Source organism: Mesocricetus auratus, unplaced genomic scaffold (genome assembly GCF_017639785.1).
Source record: "Mesocricetus auratus isolate SY011 unplaced genomic scaffold, BCM_Maur_2.0 Super-Scaffold_100010, whole genome shotgun sequence".
Lineage (NCBI taxonomy): Eukaryota > Metazoa > Chordata > Mammalia > Rodentia > Cricetidae > Mesocricetus > Mesocricetus auratus.
The window spans coordinates 52,399,634-52,423,740 of NW_024429194.1; the positions used below are offsets into that span (position 1 = coordinate 52,399,634).

The following is a 24,107-nucleotide window of genomic DNA, read 5'->3' on the forward strand; positions in this document are numbered from 1 at the left end:
AGACTGTAGCCAGCAAGCCCATGCAGTACCTCCGCTCTGCCTCCTCTAGGGGATTACAGGCAAGCGAACCTCCACCATGGGTGCTGGGGATCCAACTCCAGTCCCCATGCTTGCAAGGCAAGTACCGTTCCAACTGAGCCTCTCTTCAGCTCTTCAGTCATCGTTTGTTTAATTTTTCCTTCACTTATTTGTGGGTAGCACATGCCTACGTCTGTGTGGAAGGTAGAGGACAGCCCAGGAGCCAGTTTTCTCCTTCTACCTACCACGTGGCTTCTAGGGACTGAACGCAGATGGTGAGGCCTGGCAGAACTGCCTTACCCATTGAGCCATCTCACCAGTCTCCCCCTCCGCTCCTACTTTCTCATTTCTTCCTGGCGTTTACTTGGCCTCATTGACCATTTTTTAATTTATAAAGCCTGCATTTTGTGTGCGGTATGGCTGCATGCATACCATGGCATGCACAGAGGCCAGAGGACAACTGACAGGAGCTGGATCTCTCCTTCACTCACAGGTCACCAAGTTTGGCAGCAATCACTTTTATCAGCCCAGCTATCCCACCAGCCCTGTTGTTTTTATGATTTATTTATGTGCACTGGTTTTGCCTACTGGTGTCTTGTGGGAAGGCATTGGATCCCCTGGAACTCCAGTTACAGACGGTTGTGAGCTGCTATGTGGGTGCTGGGAATTGAACCCAGTCCTCTAGAAGAGCAGCCAGTGCTCTTAGCTGCTGATCTCCACCTCTCCACCTCCACCCCTGGCCCTGGATCTCATGTAGTCTAGTCTGTCCTTACACTCAGGGACCTACCTGCCTCTGCCTCCGGAAGTGCTGGGATTAAAACCATGCCCCACCACTCTGGATCCAGCTACACTTTAAAACACTACTCATGTACATGTGCTTTTGGAGATTTTTTTCTTTTTATAATCAATTTCAAAACACACTACCGGGAGGGTGGAATGAGTAGAAAAAAAAAACCATCCTTTATTTTCCTGTTAACACTAAACCATATATTCACAGAGAGTTCCAATTACTCAGTCAGATCTGTAGCCCAGTCATTACCTTAAATGTTCACTGAGAAATAGTCAAGTGACAGAGATCCACCATGAGATTCCAACCAAAGGACAGCAACATTGCCATGTATAATTTAAGTATTTAGGTTAGTCTCTCAAATATTTACCAAGTTAATTTAAAAATTACTAACCCTGGTGGTTATGGTAACAGTAATATAAACAGCTAATTTCAGTCAATGTCCTATTCATTGTGAACATAAATCTTCTTAAAAGGTAGTTGCAGCTACAGTACAGTGATGACCTTGACCATGGGCACAGGGCAGGCTCGGCCAGGCATCAACTATACACACTCTCAGGATACTGTTATTTCCCATGCTCTTCTAGGCATACTTGTCTCAATACAAATCATCTCATCAAATAATTAGAAAAACAAACAAGATAAATGCATTTTTCATTTTCACTTGTAAATAACTCAAATAAAAGGAAGTTCCTGTGTTTATTAGATCAGTACAGATGGCTGGCTTCAACTATCCCAACTACAGACACAGTGCCATCCCATCTTACTGCCTCATTACATCATGGTGCTGAGACCCCACCCGGCACGTCAGGGGAATTTCACCAAATTCTAAATCTGCACTTAACTTTTTAAGACTCGAGAAATTAAAAAAAAAAATGACCACTATCAACACCACTGGAACCTGTGAATTATTGTAAATAATCTTATATGTGCATATAATTCAAACAATAAGCTTCTGGGAGAATAAAATAAATACACTATCTTTTCCATATGTATTTAATGCTGCCTAGAATTAGATGAAAAGATTAATATTACTAACAGGAAGAACCAAACTATATTAAGGACAATTTTCTAAGTCGTCACAACCATTTCCCAAAACAAAGGTAGGCAGGAGCCTATGCAGTACAGCCTTCCTGTAGTGTAACGTCACTTCGAGTATGAGGTATGCGCTGTAAGCAATTAATACAAATATAAATAGGGAGAAGCCACCACTAACCATAGCTTGGTAAATAAATTTCTTGACTAATGTAGTTTGGGGAGAGGACTATGGGAAACAAGGGGTAGGCATCCATAGGAACATCATGTATGTCCCTTATCATCATCACCAGGTATTTAATAATCCACTGTCACAAAAAAGATACTGTTTCCAAGTACATTGACCTAGAATACACTCTATGTAGCAGAGTGAGATTATTTAAGATTAGTACCCCTCCTCACATTTCTCTGAACATATACATAATTTGTTATGCATATCAAAATCTATAAACAAACCTTTTAGACACTTTTATCTCCTTTTGGAAAAGTACAGTACAGATGGAATACTACTAAATTTTCTAAAATATCAAAACTTAGGGGGTGAAACTAAAGAATATTATCATCTCTTTAGTAAATGGCTTGTGCGAAACCCAAGCTCACTGATAGATTTGAAGGATTGTGATCCAATGATTGTTTAGCAGCAATTTTACCAAACTGTAAATTCTTTTATTAACAGGCATTATAAACAGATAATACTAAACTTATTTAAAAACCATGAGTGCCACACCAGTGAATATACAGCTCATGAATAACTTAAAATGTATTTCCCATTTTACAAGGCAACACAAGCATACAAAAACCTACACTAAACAAATAAGCTATAATATGGATACATGATTGCTGTGTCTAAAATGATATATATACAGTACATAATTGTTAATTATGTGATCAGTACATTGTTCTACATGATTCCCTTCATGCTTCACTTTCTCCAGAAGCTGAATTCTGAACTTCCTCTTCTAAAATTGGTACAATCAGGTTATCCTTCGACATCAAATTATATTTCATCACAAATTTAGTAAACCGATGACATAAAAATGTTTCATTCTGTAGAAAAAGAAAAAAGTCATTTTACTATTTAGTCAAAAAGTTAGAAATAGTACCAATACACATTACTGTCATCCTGACAAGACTGTACTAAGATAATTATTGACATACTGTGCTCTCAGTCAACTTGACACAAGCTAGGGTCATCTTGGAAGAGGGAGCCTCAATTGAGAAAATGCCTCACAAGACTGGCCTATAGGCAGGCCTGTGGGGCATATATTCTTGACTGATGTGCACAGTGCCATCCCTGGGGAGATGGTCTTGGGATATATAAGAAAGCATGCTGAACCTTTAATCCCAGTGCCGGGAGACTCAATCAGGGGAATTTCTAAGAATTTAAGGCCACCCTGGTCTACATAATGAGCTCTAAGTCAGTCAAAGCTATATAGTCTCAAAAAACAATACAAGCAGGTGATGGTGGTACACACCTTTAATCCTAGCACTTGGGAGGCAGAGGCAGGCGATCTCTGTGGGTTTGAGACCAGCCTGGCCTACACAGAGAGTTCCAGGACAGCCAGGGGTGAAACCCTGTCTCAGACCAAAGCAAACAAACAAATAAGCAAATTAAGTAGCTGAGCGGTAATCCCAGCACTCAGGAGGCAGAGACAGGAGAATCTCTGTGAGTTCAAGGTAGACACAGAAAGAGAGCAGGCAGAGCAAACCCTGAAGAACAAGCCAACAAGCAGTGCTCCTCCATGACCTCTGCTCCAGTTCCCGCCCTGACCACCCTCAGTGAAGTACAACCCAAGAGTTGTAAGCAGAGCTAACTCTTTCTCTATTCAAATTGCTTTTGGTCATGGTCTTTATCACAGCAATGTAAAACAAGCTAAGACATATACTTACTTCATATTCATCAAATATCTGCCGGTGATGAAAATAGGCATGTGAAAATATTCTATAAATCCTACGGCACACTGATCCTAGTTTTGCTACAGATGATTCTTTTATGCTAACCCTAAAAAGAAGAAAAACCAGATATTCACAGGCTGAATAGAACATGAGAAATGCATAGGCCAGTCTTCTCAATTCCCAAGTGTGGAAACCAACACCCAAAAGAAAGAGTGTCTGGACCAAGGTTAGAGTGCTGTAACTGCAAAGAGCAGGCCGCTCTTGGTCCTGGACCAGTGCCCTCTCTACTCACCACAGCACCTTAATGAAAAGCAGCACTATACTTCTGAAACTTTGTTAAAGGAGAATGACTTACAATGAATCCTTGACACCTCAGAACTTACTAAAACAAAACTAAAAAAACCAAAAACTTAAAAAATATTTTACACCATTAGTATTTTGTCTAATTGAAACCACTAAGAGGACTCATTATTTTATCCTATAAAACCTGTTTTTGTTTCCTTTGAATTTTTGAAAATCAAAATATGGGTATTTCTAATCCTCTTTTAGAATACAAGATATGGAGAGAAAAATCAGGTATTTTCTGTGTTTTTTTACCCCTGAGTATTTTAGGTGAGGTTTGTGCAGCTAATCATTTTAGAGGGAAAAAAACCTCTAATTCCATCTACTTTGTAACAAATACCCAATTCCTCAATAGAATAAACGATGAGGCATGAGCCAGGCCTGGTGCAGACACTTGTAACCCAGTACTTACAAGCACTGGCAGGATGACCACCCCAAATCCAGAGAAGCTTAGGCTGCATAACGAGCTCAAGGCTAACATGGGCTACACAGGCCCTGTCTCAAAACACCAGTCATGCTGGATGTGCTTACACATGTCTTTAGTCCCAGCACTGGGGAGAGGTAGGTGGATCTATGAGTTCAAGTCATGCTCATCTACAGAGTGAGTTGGAGGCCACCCAAGGCTATATAGTGGGACTCAGTCTCAAAAACAAATAATTTCTTAAGAACTTATAAGCCATGAGAGAAAAAAATCTATTTTCAATTTTAAAAGGGGGGAGGGGAGGAGAACTCATAAACCTCACCAGTGACACAGACATGAAGAGTTTTCCTCTAGATCTTATAAAAACCTACAGACAAGACATGATATGATACCTGTCAAGTTGCCTTCTAAATAACTGTTTATACTGCCAAATCTGTTTTTGTAGGAGTCTAGAGTAACTAGAGACTCATAGTATGTCAAAATACTGAGAATAAATGTCTACTGTGTGCTCAGCCATAAATGGGACATCTATACCACCCCCTTCAAAGAATAAATGTCTACTGTGTGCTCAGCCATAAATGGGACATCTATACCACCCCCTTCAAAGCTCAGGGAAATACTGAGGAAGGAGAAGTGATAATGAGGAGTTAGAGGATGGAGGAGAAGTACAGAATGCTGACTTTCAGGTATGAAATGGGTGACACGCTCTTGAACTCATAGTCCTGTGATTACCTGGACGAAAGGACACCTCAATCTGTCATGGACTAGGGAAGGCCCACTCCTCCCTGAGAACTTATACAGTCTGTTAACTGTTGATGGGGTAAAGTGCTCATGCTCTTGTAAATAAACTCATCCATGTACCTAATGAAAGTCCTGCGGGGGACACACATGAGGGGAGAGGCAGCAGAGAGGGAGGAAGAGAGGGAAAGAGGAGGAAAGAGGGAGAGAAAGCAAAGAAACTAGAAGGGGATAGTTGAGGAAAGGGATGAGTGAGATAAGAGAGGAGTATGAGGGAACAGTATCAAAATACATGATGTAAACAATAAAATGCATGGTATACATGTATGTTAAAATATGTATATTATGTACAATTAAATGTACGTCAACATTTTGATTAAAATCACCAAGGCAAAAATAAGCAAAAACAAGTAGTCGCCCTTACGAAAGTCTGCTCTTTATTTCACTAGAGGAGGCTGAGTCTAGTGGGTGGTGAGGAGGGCCAGAAGGAACAGCACACAGCAGTGGGAACCAGTTCTGACTTAACTGGTTTCTGAGCTCAGGGAAACAACTTCTGATGCTTAACCACAACCTTAATTTCAAACTCAAATAATCTGAACAAGTCAACTATACACTTATTTAAAAAATTATAACCAAATTATAAAATGTTAACTATTTTCAAATACCAATCTTTTAAATGAAACCCAAATAGTTCAATACCATGTTTAAAGTTTTGTTTACCTGCTGGGAAAATATTTATTGCTATTCAGAAGACATGCAGCACCATCAAGTGTGTGTCTTGTATAGTCTATAGCAGGACACTAGAAAAGAGAAAAACCTTCAATGCATTAAAAAAAAACAGGTATATATTTGCTAGTTTGTCTTAACATCGTAACCAAACACCTGACAGAAGCAACACAAAGGAGGAAAGGTTTTCTTCTAGTTCACAATTCAGAGGTTTTAGTCCACTGTGGTGGGAAGACCCTGGTAGGTAAGGGTCACCAACTCAGCACAGTAGGAAGCACAGAAAAGGCAGAAAGGGGCAGGTAAAAAAATGCCCTTTGGGGACAAGTTTCCAGTGTTCTGATTTTTCTAACCAAATTAGCTTCCAGTTCCCACCATCACTCTTCAGGGAGTTGAACCATTCACTGGGTCAGGGCTTAGGTGTCTGTAAACACCCTCCAATATACCCACGTAGACTCTATTCATCTAATTCAGCTAATACTAACCATCTTAGGGATCGTACTCTAAAAACATGACCATATTCTAAGAAAAAGTCCCAGCCAGGAATGGTGGCACACACCTTTAATCCCAGCAAGTCTACAAAGGTCAGCCTGGTCTACAAAGCTAGTTCCAGGACAGTCAGGAATGTTACACTGAAAAACCCTATCTTGAAAAACAGGAAGAAAAGAAAAAGAGAAGAAAAGGCCCCTTCTGATTTTAGAATGACTATGAGATATATAACATCAATTTAAAAAAAAGTTAGCTGGGCATGGTGGCTCATGATTTTAATCCCAGCATTCAGGAGGCAGAGGCAGGTGGATCTCTGTGAGTTTGAGGCCAGCCTGGTCTACAGAGTAAGTTCCAGGACAGCCAAGGCTTCACAAAGAAACCCTGTCTCAAAAAAATAAATAAGCCGGGCGTTGGTGGCGCACGCTTTTAATCCCAGCACTTGGGAGGCAGAGGCAGGCGGATCACTGTGAGTTCGAGACCAGCCTGGCCTATCAAGCGAGTTCCAGGACAGCCTCCAAAGCCACAGGGAAACCCTGTCTCGAAAAACCAATAAATAAATAAATAAATAAATAAATAAATAAATAAATAAATAAATAATAAATTTTTAAAAACTTAGTTATTGCTATGAATTACAGTACCAGGCTTCTAAAAGATAAATTAACTACTTTCATTCCCAACACTGAACCCAAAGGAGACAACATTTAGGAACAGGAAGAATACTAGATCATCTATTCTAGTGCTCATTAGAACTGGAGAAGCAGGTGGTGCACTGGTGGCGCTACTGAGAATGTCACTCCCTCAGAAAAATCTGTCAGCTAACTGCAGGGCCTGTTAACACCCCTTTGAGCCTGAGTCCTGTCACGAGTACTTCAAGAAAAGGGGTAATGAAGGGACCAGCCCCATCATCCCCCCACCTCCCTATCCCTCACACCCCGGTTTTAGCAGTCATGACAGGCTAACATGTGCTCTCCTGACTTTACCCCTCCTGTCCTGGTCACTAGGAGGTCAGATGCCCTCCTTGTAGCAAAGAACCAATCAGAAGTTAGCTGGTGGGGCTGTGGTTTAAAGCTCTGGGTGTGCTTTACCAGCAACTGCACAACAGTGACTGCAGAGCATAGCAACACCTTTCATCCCAGCACTCGGGAGGCAGAGGCAGGTGCATCTCTGTGAGTTCAAGGCCAGCCTGATCTACAGAGCTAGGACAGGCTCCAAAACAATACAGAGAAACCTTGTCTTGAAAAACCAAAAAAAAAAAAAAAAAAAAAAAAAAAGAACTGGAGAAACAGCTTTGAATGACCAGAGACTTACACAGGTTATAGTTATCATACAGAGATAAGTCTGACCTCCACACACTCAGGTCACAACAGGCACACACACACATATACACATACACACACACATAAAAGAATAATTTTTTAAATTATGTTCAGTAGTTTTGTTGGAGGGCTGTGGAGATGACCATTGGCTAAACATTAGAATGAGCACCTGAGTTCAAATCCCAAGCATCCATTTAAAATTCCAACATGACCACAAACACCTAGAACACAGCACAGTTTGGGTTAGAGGGGATGTAAAGAGGGTAAAAAAGAGGCTTTCTAGGACTTGCTGGCTGCCAGCCAAGTTCCAGATTCTAGAAACCCTGCCTCATGGGAGTAAGGTAAGGTTATAGGCTCCTCTGGTCTCCACAGACACATGTACACAGCAGCACACACAAGTGCATACAAAAGCATTACACTCACACATATGAAACAAGTTCAGCAGTGTTACATATACTCCTAATACACAGATATGCCCACTATATTCCACAATGCTTCTGTTTAAATATGGATAGGAATATCTGCCACAGGTTCATCTGTTGAAGGCTTGGTTCCCACATGGTCGAATCTCAGGGAGTGGTAGAAACTTTGGGAGGTGCGGCCTAGATGGAAGAAGTAGGTCATGGGGCAGTGTCCTTGAAGGGAACACTGGCACCCTAGCCCCTTGCTCTCTGTTCACCAAATGTCCCCTACTGATATGTCTGGCCTCACCTCAGGTCCAGAGTGATGATGTCAAGAAACCAGTACTGAAACCTCTCAATCCTCACCTCTTTTGGAGTTTTATGAGCTGCACAAAGAAAAATCCATTGTTCAGTTGCTGTCATTTGAGTACACGTGTCTGGGTGGCATTCACTCTGTTAAAAATAATTATGTTTTTTAGTATGTAGAATGATAATGAAAAGACTTGTCATTTGGATTACTATATTTCTATAAAAAAGGTAAAAGGAAAAGAATTAGAAACTTTGGGTAAATCTAAGCATATAAAATTACTTTTAAAAATCAGAACTTTGGGGGCTAGAAAGATGGCTCAGTGGTTAAGAGCACTGACTGCTCTTCCAGAGGACCCAGGTTCAATTTCCAGCACCCACATGGTGGCTCACAACTGTCTGTAACTCCAGTTCCAGGGGATCCAATACCCTCATAAAGGCACTCATGCAGGCAAAACACCAATGTACATAAAATAATGTTAAAAAGTAAAATAAAATAAAAATCAGAACTTAGTTTTAACAACAAAACATTCATTACCTGAAGTTTGACAGCAAGTCCATTTAGTTCAAGGCAGAATTGCCTAAAAATGCAAAAGTCATATTTATTATCCAGGCTTTATTTATTTTCTTGTATTATTTCATAAAGATGCCGAGTTGGTTACCCTCCTATACACTAGGAACTCATTTATTTTCTTCTGGAAAGTGGCTTAGCAATTTCACCAAGACTCTAGGAAAGCATGTATTTTTTGAGTAATTAGTCCTCTGAAAATCAATCTACTGTAATGCAATTGTCAGAACTATATATATTTCTGTTACAAAGATGCTCACATTAACCATGTATACATATGAGAAAACTTCTGATTGACAACTGGAGGGTAGTAAGTTGTTAATATGTATGATGAAACATGAAAGAAGTTTCACTTATATAAAAATTATGTGTTTATTTTTATATACAGTTGCACACAAAAAAAGACTAATCTTTTTGTAGACTAAAATTTCTTTTTATTTTCCCTTTCTTTTTGCTTTTTGCGACAGGGTTTCCCTGTGTTGTACTGGCTGTCCTGGAACTTACTCTGTAGACCAGGCTGGCCTCAAATTCAGATTGGTCTGCCTCTGCTGAGCACTGGAATCAAAGGCATGAGACACCATCATCTGGCTGAGACTAGAATTTTTAAATTTAGTCAGACATGATGGTCCACACCTTTAATCTCAGCACTCAGAAGGCAGAGGCAGGCCAATTTCTGAGTTTGAGGCCACCCTCATCTCTATAGTGAGTTCCAGGACAGCCTGGGCTACACAGAAAAACCCTGTCTCAAAAAACCAAAAGTCATTTATTTACTTATTATTAAAGATTTATTTATTGCCAGGTGGTAGCACACACCTTTAATTCCAGCACTTGGGAGGCAGAGGCAGGCGGATCTCTGTGAGTTCCACACTAGCTTGAACTACAGAGACAAGTTCCAGGACAAATAGAGAAACCCTATCTCAAAACACCAAAAAGAAAAAACAATTATTTATCCTGTGAGTGCTATCGGCTATGTACAACTTTATGCCAGAAGAAGGCACCAGATCCCACTATAGATGGTTGTGAGCCACCATGTAGTTGCTGGGAATTGAACTCAGGACCTCTGAGCCACCTCTCCAGCACCTGATTTAGTTATTTTTACTCTATGTGTATTAGGGTTCTGTTCTGCATGTATGTCTGTGTAAGGGTGTCAGATCCTCTGGAACTGGAATTACTCATAACATTATACAATGGAAAATAGAGATGAATTTGTACATTGTGGATACACATTGGCACTTAAAGGAAAATACTTCCTATTTCTGTTTTTTTTTAATTTAACTTTACTTTATGTGCATTGGTGTGAAGGTGTCCAATGCCCAATGCCCTGGAACTGGAGTTACAGACAGTTGTGAGCATGTGTGTGTGTGCTGGGAATCGAACCCGGGTCCTCTGGAGGAGCAGTCAGTGCTCTTAACTGCTGAGCCACCTCTCTAGTCCTTTGTTTTGTTTCTTAAGATAGTTTTTCTCTGTAGTCTGGAGTAGCCTGAAAATCAATTTTCCTGCATCAACCTCCCAAGTGCTGGATAATAAGCAGGCACCTCAATATCCAGCTGCCACCAATTTTTGTCCTAAGTACAATGTCTGTCTGTGGAGCTGGAATTACAGGTGGGAATAAACCACCTGGTGTGGTGTGGGGAAATGAGCTCCAGGCTAATTGGCTCAGCAGGTAAAATTAAGAGTTGCTGCTCGCCGGGCGTTGGTGGCGCACGCCTTTAATCCCAGCACTCGGGAGGCAGAGGCAGGCGGATCTCTGTGAGTTCGAGGCCAGCCTGGTCTACAGAGTGAGTTCCAGGACAGCCTCCAAAGCCACAGAGAAACCTTGTCTCGAAAAACCAAAAAAAAAAAAAAAAAAAAAAAAAAAGAGTTGCTGTTCTTGCAGGGGAGAGTTCAGTTCCCAGCACCCATAGCAGGGGAACTCACAACCACCTCTATCTCCAAGTCCAGGAACCCACTTCTGGCCTCCTCCAGTACCAGGCAAAGAGATCACAAACATACACGAAGTCAAACACTCATACACATTAGAGAGACTTTTCAAAGATCATTGTAAGCAAAGCTTCTGCTATGCATGTATGAAGACCCGAGTTGCAATCCCCAAAGCCCATATAATGCCAGGTGGGCATGGTGTGGAGAAAGGGGATCCCCTGAGCAAGGTTCAGTTGAGACGCTGCCTCAACAAACAACACAGAGAGAAATCAAGAAAGGTTTTGAAAATGAAACAGGTACCAAAAAAGAAATTAAAAGGAAAAGGACATACATGAAACTAATTAACTAAAAACGCCATTTATTTAAGTATACTTTTATTTATTGCTTTGTTGCTGAGATAGGTTCCCACTATGTAGTCCCAGCTGGCCTGGAACTCCATACAGAGAGAGCAGATCTGGCTTTGCCATCACACCCAGTCTATTTAAGTCTATTTTAATGGGAGAAAACAAAAGGGAAAGGATAAATTGTCCTATGATTATATCCTTTCCCAATGCTGGGTAACACTGTGCTTAGACTCTAAAGTAACACTACTGACAGAGGATATATCATACTAAATGGCACTGAATTGCTGAATACCTGTCACCTCCATTACTCATGTCAGCAAACTGTATTTTATGCAGTTCTGAGTAATTGTTCTTTGAGTAATAATAAAGGTCGGCAACGAAAGGCGGATCTCTGTGAGTTTGAGGTCAGCATGGTCTACGAAGTAAATTTCAGAAAGTTACACAGAGAAACCCTGTCTCAAAAAACCAAATATTAAAAAAAAAAAGGTTGGCGATGATAAGTAATGGCTTCCCTATCCAACTCATTTAGCAGTGCTGTAGGTATAATCAGGCAGCTTCAAATTAATCTACTACAGGGCTACATGTTGTGGAATATTGTTTTAACTGGACAAAGATGTGTTACACTGGTTTATGCTGTGGAATATCACTTTATGTGAAAGTGTGTTACATTTACTTGTGCGGCCTCTGTTAATGATGTAAAGATGTGTTATATTTGTTCTGCATTTGTTAACTGATGTAAAGATGTGTTGCATTTGTTTTATCTTGCCACCTGATTGGTCTAATAAAAACCTGAATGGCCAATAGATAGGCAGGAAAGGGATAGGCGGTGCTGGTAAGCAGAGATAAGGAGGAGGAGAAATCCATGGGAGAAAGATGCCCAGGGCCAGCCAGCCAGCCAGGCAGCCACCAGCCAGCTAGATGGAATAGGACATACCGAAGGAAAGAAAGGTAAAAAGCTCCAAGGCAAAATACAGATGAAGAGAAACAGGCTAAGTTAAAGAAACGAGCTAAGGCCAAACATTCATAACTAGTATCATGTCTCCGTGTCATGATACGGGAACTGGTTTATGGCCTGGTACAGCTACCTAGTCAAAAGACAATCCAGAGTTAAAATCCACAAATCCTGCCATGGGATTACAGCCTTTCTAAGAGGCACCTTTTCCTAAACACAAAAGATTCAGTGAGATTTCAATCAGTTATGCCTAAGATGGAATGAACAACTTCTTATCATCAATTGCATGCTTATCACTCTAGCACTCAGAAGGCTGAGGCAGGAGAACTGAGAGCTTGAGATCAATACTAGCTAGCTGTGATAACACTTGTCTTCAATCCCACGTTTAGTAGGAGAAGACAGGTGTATAGGGAATTCAAGGCCTGAGCTACCACATGAAATTTTTTTTCCTCAAAATAACCAGAAGACACAAAAGCTGTAAAACTTGGCATTCTGATTTACCCAAATTTAATTGGATTTGTAATTATCATTAGGAGGTACTTATTAGTATATTCTTACTAGAACTGTTAGTGCTGTTCTGAGATTTCAAAGACCTACCTTAAATGTTCATACTTCCATACACCTTCATCTTGGCCTTCAGGTGGTTCAAGAATTTTGTCAATATTGGAGCAATCTGCCCTTATATTCTGTTGAATATACTATAAAGAAAGAAGTCTATGATTAATTAAATCTTACTGGATGCAAAATTTCATGCTAAATAGCCTCCAACTCACAGAGATCAGTCTGCCTCTACCTTCTGAGTGCTGGAATTAAAGGCATGCATCACCAAGGCTAGCTCAAACATCAATTCTTGGCCTTCTTAGTGATGAAATCATAAGTACACTGGACTTGAATTCCTATTTAAGCCTCTTGTATTGTAGGGATGAAATGGGTTCTCACTATGTTGCCTGGCTGGTCTGGCAATCAGGTTATCCTTCTACCTCAGCCTCCAAAAAGACTCTAATATAGGCACAAGATGACTGGAATTTTCTCAGATTTTTTTCCACCTCATGATGATCTTATGTTTTGATGTTCTCAAGTAACTACAACCAATCCTGAATCACCTCAAATTCCACATAGCAATTCTTTTCAAATCACCCTCTCCACCAACATAACACTCATACTGCATTTAAATTATTTTTTATTCTTTGATATAAATTATAAATAAATTATAAATAATAAAATTATATCATTTCCCTCTTTCTATCCTGCAAGCCCTCCCATATTCCCCTCCTTGCTCTCTATCAATTTCATGGCCTCTTTTTTCATTAATTGTCATATACACATATGTATATTCATATATATTCCTAAATACATATCTACAACCTGTTCAGTCTGTTACTAGCTCGTTTTTATTGTACTTCACATTATTACACTTTTCAGTCGTGGGTTTATTGCTATTCTAACAGGTGAATGTGGCTAGCCTGCACAGTGTATTGGCATCCTTTCTCTAACAGTATTTATATACTTTTCATCCTGTCTCTGCATCCTGTTTTCATAGGCTCATATTTCAATCTTTTTCTTTTCTTTTTTTCTTTTTCTTTTTTTTTTGGTTTTTACGAGACAGGGTTTCTCTGTATTGTTTTGGAGGCTGTCGGTCCAGCCGAGCCTTGAACTCACAGAGATCCACCTGCCTCTGCCTCCCGAGTGCTGGGATTAAAGGCGTGCGCCACCAACGCCCGGCTAATCTTTTTCATTATTATATCTGTTGTACTGACCTATGATCAATGATCTTTTGGTGTTACTATTTTAATTGTTTGGGGAGGCATAGTGAATTATGCTCATATAAGATGACAACTAAAATTCACAAATGTTGTATGTTCTGAATTATTTCATTGACCAGCCATTCCCATACTTCTCCCTTTCCTCAAGTCTCTAAAACATAGCAACATTAAAACAGGGACAATAATAGTCTCTAACTATTCAAGTAAAAGAGGAGTCAAAAGCTAGAAATTACTAGCTCAGAACACTGAGACAGAGTAGAAATTAGGCCTCCTGTGCTAGCTGGAGGCACACTGTGAATGGAAAGGGAAAGTTCTTGAAGGCACTAAAATGCTGCCCTAGTGACTAAATCAATGATAAAAGCCAAATGAGCTGGCATGCAGTTTAGTGGTAGAAAGCTTGCATGTGTAAGGCCATTCTTAGAGTACATAGACCACAGCCTGTAGCCATTCAAATAAATCCCTTTAAAATATATACTTATGGCCGGGCAGTGGTGGCGCACGCCTTTAATCCCAGCACTCGGGAGGCAGAGGCAGGCGGATCTCTGTGAGTTCCAAGTCAGCCTGGTCTACAAGAGCTAGTTCCAGGAGAGCCTCCAAAGCTACAGAGAAACCCTGTCTCAAAAACCAAAAAAAAAATTCTGTGAGTTCGAGGCTGGGCTGGACCAATAGCCTCCAAAACAATACAGAGAAACCCTGTCTCATAAAACCAAAAAAAAAAAAAAATGTTCATTCTATCAGTCTGTTCTTTGGAAAAACTTGAATAATACAGTGATTGATGGGGAGGGCCAGACCATGTGGGTGGTGCCATCCCTGGGTAGGTGGCCCAGGTTTTACAAGAAAGCAGGCTGAGCAAGCCACAAGGAACAAGCCTTAAGTAAGTAGTTCCTGTTCCATTGCCTCTGCATTAGCTTCTGCCTCCAGGTCCTGCCCTGACTGAGTTCCTGTCCTGACTGCCTTCTTTGGTGATAGACTACAGATGGGAAAGGATAAACCAAATGAACCCTTTCCTCCCCACCTTGCTTTTGAACATGGTGTTTCATCATAGCAATGGCAGCTGTAATTAGGATAGTGCCTGAGGAGGCTGAAGAGGGTGTCAGATTCCCTGGAACTGGAGTTACAGGTGGCTGAGCCACCTAATGAGGGTCCAAGAACAGCAACTCTTAACCTCTGAGCCATCTCTCCAACCCCAGGATTTAATACTCATTAAACATGCCACCAAAACTCAGATTATTCTTGGCAAGCTACAAAGTTTATTAGACTAATACTATGTAATTGATATAAGAAAACTGTCTGCAATCAATAAAACCAGTATCATTGTTAGTTTCAAGACAACTAAAGAGTCATCCCAGCCAGGCACAACTGTGCACAGCTGTAGTCCTGTACCTGGGAGGCAGGGTCAGGAGGATCAGAGATTCCCCCTCAGTTGTGTCACGTGTATGGGAGGGAGGGCTACAGGCAGACCCTTGTCTCAGAAACAGGGACAAACAGGACTGAAAACATGGCTGGATTGCTACAGCATCAGCATAAAAGAGATGAGTCTTGCTTCTTATGAATGAGTTAACAAAAACTGTTTGGGGAATCTTTAAACGTTTTTCCCATTCACTAATGTACCATGGATATGTGGAGGTCAGAGGACAATTTGTGGGACTCAGTTTCTCCTTCCACCATCACCAGGCAGGTTTGATAACAAGTTGCCTTTACCCAGTGAGCCATCTCACAAGCCCTATTAGTCTTTTTTGAGACAGAGTTTCCTCCTGCCTCCACCTCATGGGATGCTGGATACCCTGAGATGAGAAGACAGTATCAAATCCCCTGGAACTGAACTTTCAGACTGCTCTGACATGTGGGTGCTGGAAACTGAACCCAGGTCCTCTGGAAGAACAGCAAGTGCTCTTAACCACTGAGCCATCTCTCCAGACCCAGGAGTCTGGGGGGGGGGGGGGCTAAAGATTATTTTCATGTGTATGTGACTAATTTATGTGAACCACATGCATGCAAGGGCTCTTGGAAACCAGAAGCCAGTGTCAGATACCCTGAAACTAATTACAGGTGACTGTGAGGTGACACATAGGTGCTGGGAACCTAACCTTGGTCCCCCTACAAGAGCAGTAAGTAGTGTTAATTACTGAGCCACCTATCCAGTCTCTATTAAGAGCTCTTTAAATGGTGTAGCTGGGGTAGGGAGATGGCTCAGAGGTTAAGAGCACTGGTTGTGTTCTTTCAAAGGACCCAGGTTCAATTCCCAGTACCCACATGACAGCTCACAACTGTCTAACTCCAATTTCAGGAGAGCCACCATTCTCACAGACATACATGCAGGCAAAACATTAATACATAGTTTTTTTAAAAGATGCAGCAGGAAAAGGGGTAAGAATGAGTAAGTCATTTAGGGAGTATTTAGGTAATAATTTACAATAATAATAATAAGAATGACAAGTTTAGTAGGAAATCAAGGGGAGTTTTAGTTTTTTTAAAGGCAGAACATCTTTCTGTTATATTTAACCCTTGAAGTATAACCATAATGACCTAATACTGTATTTTATGTGAGAATTTTTCTAAAGTAGTTTTTAGAAATAATTTGAGGCCACCAAATACATAGTATAACTCCATACAAAACTATTTCATTGTTTCCAATTTGGAAGAAGATGGAATAAATATGTACCAATCTTCCTCTCCCATTGAATGAAAGCCTGGCTTTTCTATCTGAGGTCTCTGAAACCAGACTAGAAGAAGGAATAGAGCACCCCTGAACTGTAGTGAGCTTGCTGACTGCTCTCTCCAGTATCCCCTTCCCAAAAATCCCAAAGTGAAGACAGCTGAAATAGTGTAAGACAGCAGTTCCCAACCTTTCACAGGGGTCACTTGAGACCATGAGAAAACACAAATATTTACATTACAATTCATAACAGTAGCAAAATTACAGTTACGAAGGTTTATGGTTGGGAGTTACTACAACATGAGGAACTGTATTAAAGGGTCACAACAATAGGAAGGTTGAGAATCACTAGTCCAAGAGACTATTTTCAGTTTTAGCTCAGGAGTAAAAAAAGCACTCCTTAGATATGGGGGTAAGTTCTCTTCTGGTTTGAATAGGAATAGTGTCCCCAAGAAACTGAGTTCTTTTAGTGATCATAGTTGTTATCTAACACTGTCACTGAGGCACAAAGCAATAAAGCCATCCAATCTCAGACTAAAGCCTCCAAAACCCCAAGGCGGTGGTGGTGCACACCTTTGATCTCAGCACTGGAGATCCCAGCACATGGGAGGCAGATGCAGGTGGATCTCTGTCAGTTCGAGGTCAGCTTGGTCTACAGAGCAAGTTCCAGGACAGTCAGGAGTGTTACATGGAGAAACCCTGTCTCTAGAAAAAAACAAAGTAAGACCTCCAAAACCATGACCTGAATAAACGTTTTCTTGAGACAGGTTGTCTACACTTAGACTCCAAGTATTTCACTGTCGTGATGATGACTAATAGAAAAACTAAAGGAAAAGACACATGACGTATAGAACTCAACTTTAGCCACCTCTCTCTCATCAAAGACTGTAAGAGGACCAGAAAGATGGCTCATCCACCTGGCAAACCTGAGTTTGATCTCTAGGATCAACAAGTTAGAAACAAACAACCCCTTCAAGCTGTCCTGACACCCACATGTGTACCCACATATCTCCCCCAATAAATGGACCTAAAAATGAAAGGAGTGCTAACACAACTGTCAACCCAGATCTCTATCTTCCAAATGCCCTGAACAAATGAACATAAAGATATTTTCAATTTTTTTAGATTTATTTATTATATATACAGTATTCTGCCTGCATGTATCTCTGCAGGCCAGAAGAGGCACCAGATCTCACTATAGATGGCTGTGAGCCACCATGTGGTAGCTGGGAATTGAACTCAGAACCTCTGGAAGAGCAGTCAGTGTTCTTAACCCCTGAGCCATCTCTCCAGCCCAAGATAAAGGTATTTTCAAATAAAAGAAAACAAAAGGCTGAGGCCACAGTATTTGCTGTGTCCAGGTTCTGGACTCCCAGCACCAAAAGGAAAACAAGCAACAAAGCAAAAGAAAACTTAAGAGAACCCCCTAGACAGCAAACTATGCTAAAGCAAAAGATGCTAAAAAGTTCTTCATAGAGAGAAAAATAGAAGGAAATTTTAAACATTAGAAGTAATAGAAATACAAGGCAGAGTGGTGAAAACCTTTAATCCAAAACTTGGAAGGCAGAGCAGCCCCGTCTACATAGACCAGCAAGGGCTACACAGTGAGATTGTGTCTCAATAAGATAAAAGTAACACTGAAGTTGGGTATGGTGCCTCATATCCCTAATCCCAGCACTTGGAAAGTCAAAATAAGAGTACCACAGTCAAAGCCAGACTGGGCTATAGAATGAAACTGTCTCAACAAGCCAAAACAAAACAAGCATTGTATCAGTGAAATGGCTCATCAAGTAAAGGTGTTTACTTCACAAATCTATACCCTGAGTTCAATCCCTAAAACCAAAATAAAGTAGAAGGGGAGAATCAGCTATTTACATGTGTCCTCTGACCTCCATACATGCACCATGGCCTACATGTATCTTCATATACACTCATATACACACACCGTAAAATTATAATGTTTATAAAAAGTGGGCTAGGAAGCTGGGAGTTGGTGGCGCACACCTTTAATCCCAGCACTCGGGAGCAGAGGCAGATGGATCTCTGTGAGTTCAAGGCCAGCCTGGTCTACAAGAGCTAGTTCCAGGACAGCCTCCAAAGCCACAGAGAAACCCTGTCTCGGAAAAAAAAAAAAAAAAAGTGGGCTAGGGATATATAATTCAATGGTAGAGAAATTACCTAGCACCTGTGAGGTCTTAAATTCAATCTTCAGTGCTACCAAAGAAAATATCACTGTCTCGACTGGGTTTCAATGTATGTTTATAGTTATATAAGGCAACAAGGAATAAGTAAAAATAGTGAGGGAAAGAGATCCATGTAAGGGTAAAGAGGCTTTCAACTGTAATAATAAAATGCTTTCCTACTTAAGTAGACTATGACTTTAGTATTCTCTGTAAGCACCAAAAAATCAGATAGTCAAAATTATAATTAAAGACAAACATGGTATGTACTCACTCATATATGGATTTTAGACATGAATCAGGAGAGTGCCATCCTACAATCCCACCACCAGAGAGTCTGGGAAACAGGGAGAACCCTAAGAGAGATATGCATGGTACCCCAGAGAAGAGGAATGGGACAGAATCTCCTGAGTGGACTGGGAGCATGGGGGGAGAGGAAAGGGAGCTGAGGAAAAGTGAGGAGAAGAGAAGGGGAGAGGAGGACATGGGGGAGCAGGAAGGGTGAGTCGGGGGAAGAATACAGGAGAGCAGGATGAGAGATACCATAATGGAGGGAAGTCATTACAGCTTTGAAGAAAGATCTGGCACTAGTGAGATTTTCAGAGATCTACAAGGATGACACCAACTGGCAATCTAAGCAATAGTAAAGAGACTACCTTAAATGACCTTTCCTGATAATGAGATTGATGACTACCTTGTATGCCATCCTAGAGCCTTCACTCAGTGACTGATGGAAGCAAAAGCAGACACTCACAGCTAAACACTGAACTGAATTCCTGGAAACCAGTTGCAGAGAAGGAGTGATGAGTAAAGGGGTCAATACCGGGTGGGTGAAACCCACAGAAACAGCTAACCTGAACAAGGGGGAGCTCATAGACCCCAGACTGATGACTAAGAGGCCAGCATGGGACTGATCCAGACCCCCTGAACGTGGGTGTCAGTGAGGAGGCCTTGGCAATCTTTGGGGCCTCAGCTACTAGATCAGTATTTATCCCTGGCATCCGAATGGACTTTGGAAGCCCATTCCACATGGAGGGATGCTCTCTCAGTCTGGACACATGGGGGAGGTCCTAGGCCCTGCCCCAGATGATATGCCAGACTTTGGAGATCCCCCTGAAGGGCCTCACCCTCCCTGGAGAGTGGAGTGGGGATTGGTGGGAGGTTGGAGGGATTGGGGAGGGGAGGGAGAGCTGGGATTGACATGTGAAGCAAGCTTGTTTGTAATTTAAATTAAAAAGAGATTTAAAAAATGCTAAAATGTTCAAATAACCCTTCAAAGGGAAGAAAGGATTAACTAGAATAAAAAGACAAACACAACATGCATTTATGAAGCCCTGCCCAAGGACCACATGAACCAGATATATTGTTGCATACCTCTAGTACCAGTACTAGGAAAATGGAGGGTGCGTCATCCTTAGCTATATTGCAAGTTTGAGATCACCTTGGCAAATATGAGAGCCTATCTCAAAAAAGGGTCCCTAGCCGGGCGGTGGTGGCGCACGCCTTTTTTTTTTTTTTTTTTTTTTTTTTTGTGGTTTTTCGAGACAGGGTTTCTCTGTATTGTTTTGGAGGCTGTCCTGGAACTCACTTTGTAGACCAGGCTGGCCTCGAACTCACAGAGATCCGCCTGCCTCCGGCGGCCCACGCCTTTAATCCCAACACTCGGGAGGCAGAGGCAGGCGGATCTCTGTGAGTTCGAGACCAGCCTGGTCTACAAGAGCTAGTTCCAGGACAGTTTCCAAAGCCACAGAGAAACCCTGTCTCAAAAAAACCAAAAAAAAAAAAAAAAAAAAAAACGGTCCCTAGTCCCCAACTCCAGCCTCACTGGAGAGTGGGCTCAGTGGCTAAGAATTCTTGCTATTCTTCAGTTCCCAGTATCCACATGGTTGACAAGTGCCTATAATCCCATTTCCAGGGGATCCAATGTCCTCTTTTGACCTCTGCAGGCTCCTACATCATGAACCTGGTGCAATCCTACACCCTCAGGCACACAAAAATACATATACACAAATAAACTACACATTTTAAAAAAGAGAACAAGCTGAAAACAAGTAATAAAAGCTAACCTAAGTCTACACAAATCTGCAAATAATTATATTAATCTTAACAGAACATAATACAGAAATAGACAGAGATGAAAAAAATGAAAAACTATGACCCAGTTCTATGTTGGCTACAGGAAATTTACTTCAGATATAAGTAGGTTAGCTGTAAGTCTGGGAATAGTTCAGTGGTGGAGTGCTTACTTAGCATGTGTAAGGTGATGGGTTTTATCCCCAGCACAGTAACCCCCCCAAACCCCTAAAAAAATAGTACAATAAAAATGTTACTTAATTCATACCTAATCTAACCAACCTATTTGTACCAATTTCTTTGGGTTTTGTTGTTGTTTTGGTTTTTGTTGTTGGTTTTGTGACTTTACCGACATCTTTTTTCTTTTTTAATATCACTTTCTTTTTACTGCAGTGCTGGGCAGTCAAACCTAGCTCCTCAGGCATACTACCCAAGTACTCTACCACTGAGCCACACCTCCTGCCCATGTATATCCCAATTTCTGCCATTCTTTTATTCATCTTTTTATTAGCTGAGAACTTCATACGTTTTAATTTTATTCACCCCAACTCTTACCCTAAACTCTTCCCAGGCACACCCCCTCAACTTCAAGGCCTCTTTTTAATTACCCATCTACTCCGATTTGTACATCCATATACTTCTCGGTGTGGGACCATTCACTGGATCATTACTGAACTACCAGGAACCATATCCTTAAGGAAAACGTAACTTTTCTTCCCCAGAAGCCATCAGTAACACTTAAGTTAGGGGTAGGATGCTCATGAACCCCTTCCTACTCCATGTTAGAGTACTGACTGGCTTGATCTTGTGCCAGACAACCACAACACAATTAACCCCTTAATTTGATCTTTAATAATTAGCCATGAACATTTTTTTTCACCAAACTCCTGATTCTATTTAATATGAAAGAACCACTATTTTTCCACTGGGGTTGTGGGAGGATTAAGCCTAACATAGTATACTACGTGACTCTCAACACAATGTCTCAGAATATCCTAATATGTTATCCACACAACATTGGATGGAAGCCCCTCCTTGGCAATCAATGCTATAGTGAGCTATGTGATAGCAGCCATGAGCTAAAGGAAAACATCTCAGTTTTCACACACCTACTGGAGGGTGTGAATTATGAACTAAAATCATTAAAAAAAAGATATGTCTCAAAAGCTGGGTGTTGGTGGCGCATGCCTTTAATCCTAGCACTTGGGAGGCAGAGGCAGGCAGACATCTGTGAGTTCGAGGCCAGTCTAGTCTACAGAGCAAGTTCCAGGCCAGTCTCCAATGTAATACAGAGAAACCCTGTCTCAAAAACCAAACACAAAAAAGTCTCAAAAGCATGTTATCAAAGGTTTAGTCACCAAATCAGCATTTTATTTCTATTTAGTTATTCTAATTTGTCACTCAATTAATACTAATTTTAATTTATTAAACATTCAAACTTCTTAACATACTAAAATAAATGAGCATTCCATTAACCCAGTGAAATCTGGTCTGTGCCGCCCCCTTCTGCCCCCCCGCCACACACACAAATTGGGACTATTCAACTATACTAAAGATATAAAACACTTGTTATGAGGGTTGTAAAAGAAATTGTTATTACCTGCTGAACAGCAAGTGTACTGTCCATTTCATCAAATGATTCATCAGGCCAATTATAGAAATCCTATAAAAGTAAACTCATGGTTAAAGCACATACAAATTACAAGGATACAGTAATGGTACTATAAACATCAATTCTTAACAAAGATCCAAAACTCACACCAGAGTAAAAGAAAAAACTTTACAATGTGATTACCAGCAAAATAAAATAATCTTAGCCAATATTCTTGAATGGACACCAAAATTGTATTTAATTGAACTACATATTATATATTTTTTGCAACCACAAATCCCTTAAGTACCTTTCTCATTAATCTTTCATGGATTATTTAACTGGAAAGAAAAGTTTCATCACCTTTTGTTTACAATTGTGAGATAATGCCCCTAAAAGTTGAACTGGAAAAATATCTCCAAACTTAAAAAAACTAACTCAAATTTTTGAAGAGCTGGCATTATTAGTAAGCACTTTATAACTCCATGACATTAATTTAAACAGTATAAATTATTATTCCAATTACAAATAAAGTTTGAAATTTCTAAATAGAAATTGACTCCCATCCAAAATAATTTATCCAGGGGCTGGAGAGATGGTTCAATAGTTAAAAGGCAATGGCTCATCTTCCAGAGGTCCCAGGTTCTATTCCCAGCATCCACATGGCAGCTCACAACTGTCTAGTCCTAGGGAACTCAGTGTTCTCCTCTGGCCTCTATGAGCACTGCATGCAGCAGCCCAAACACACAAGACTAATCAAAAATTTTTAAATGTTTTTATTCACAGCTGAATGAAATGGAACAGCAGGCATGTACAAAGCCCTAGGTTTAATCACCAACACAGAGGGAGTCATCCAAATGTTTTCCTTTTTGTTGTTTTGTTTTTCAATAGAGTGTGTGTGTGTGTGTGTGTGTGTGTGTGTGTGTGTGTGTGTGTGTGTGTGTAGTCCTAGCCATTCTGGAACTCGGAAATCTGCCTGGGATTAAAGGTTGCACCAACACCTTGAATTGGTCTCAAATCCCCTTCTATTTGATTTTTCAGCAGCAAACTTTATTTATGTATCTCACATACCTTCCTTTTTCCTTTTTCAGTACTAGAGGATGAACATATGCTAGGGAAACACTCTGCCACTGAGCTTATTTCCAGCCTTCTTTATACTTTTCATTTTCATTAACTGTTATAGACTGACCTTGAACTTGCCATCTTCCTACCTCAAACTCCTACAGAGCTGGAACTATAGGCCTGTGACCAGACATGGCTCCTATGCAAAAAGCTGCACAATTCCTGGCATAGAGCTGATCCTCAACAAATGTCTCTAGGCTAAAATGGCAGGAGGGGAGTGTTATTAAGCTAATGACCTATAAACCTTTACTAATCAACAAAAGTGAGCTAAGATTGGAGAAAAAAAAACCTAAGAATGCACGGTATAACACCATGTGATTAAAGTTTAAGAAAATGAAAAGTGGCTGAGTAGCTCTTGTCTGTAATCCCAGAACTAAGGAGGCTAAAACAGGAGAATCACTGTTTTAAGTTCAAGGCCAGCCTGAGCTACAAAGTGAATTCCAGGCCAGTCAGGGCTACAATGTGA

At 40.8% G+C, this 24,107-nt stretch overlaps 1 protein-coding gene across 2 annotated transcripts in view; it reads right to left on the reverse strand.

Moving 5' to 3' along the window:
* Nucleotides 1-955: 955 nt before the first annotated feature.
* LOC101843965 (MOB-like protein phocein) overlaps nucleotides 956-24,107 on the reverse strand; it is a 44,948-nt gene continuing 21,796 nt past the window's right edge. For both annotated transcript variants that reach the window (XM_040753607.1, XM_040753606.1), the window contains 7 exons: nucleotides 22,529-22,591; nucleotides 12,854-12,954; nucleotides 9,011-9,053; nucleotides 8,533-8,619; nucleotides 5,958-6,037; nucleotides 3,731-3,842; nucleotides 956-2,887 (listed from right to left, as the gene is read on the reverse strand). In XM_040753607.1, coding sequence (XP_040609541.1) covers nucleotides 2,756-2,887; nucleotides 3,731-3,842; nucleotides 5,958-6,037; nucleotides 8,533-8,619; nucleotides 9,011-9,053; nucleotides 12,854-12,954; nucleotides 22,529-22,591 — 618 coding nt within the window. In that variant the 3' untranslated portion in view covers nucleotides 956-2,755. The remainder of the gene's footprint in view (nucleotides 2,888-3,730; nucleotides 3,843-5,957; nucleotides 6,038-8,532; nucleotides 8,620-9,010; nucleotides 9,054-12,853; nucleotides 12,955-22,528; nucleotides 22,592-24,107) is intronic.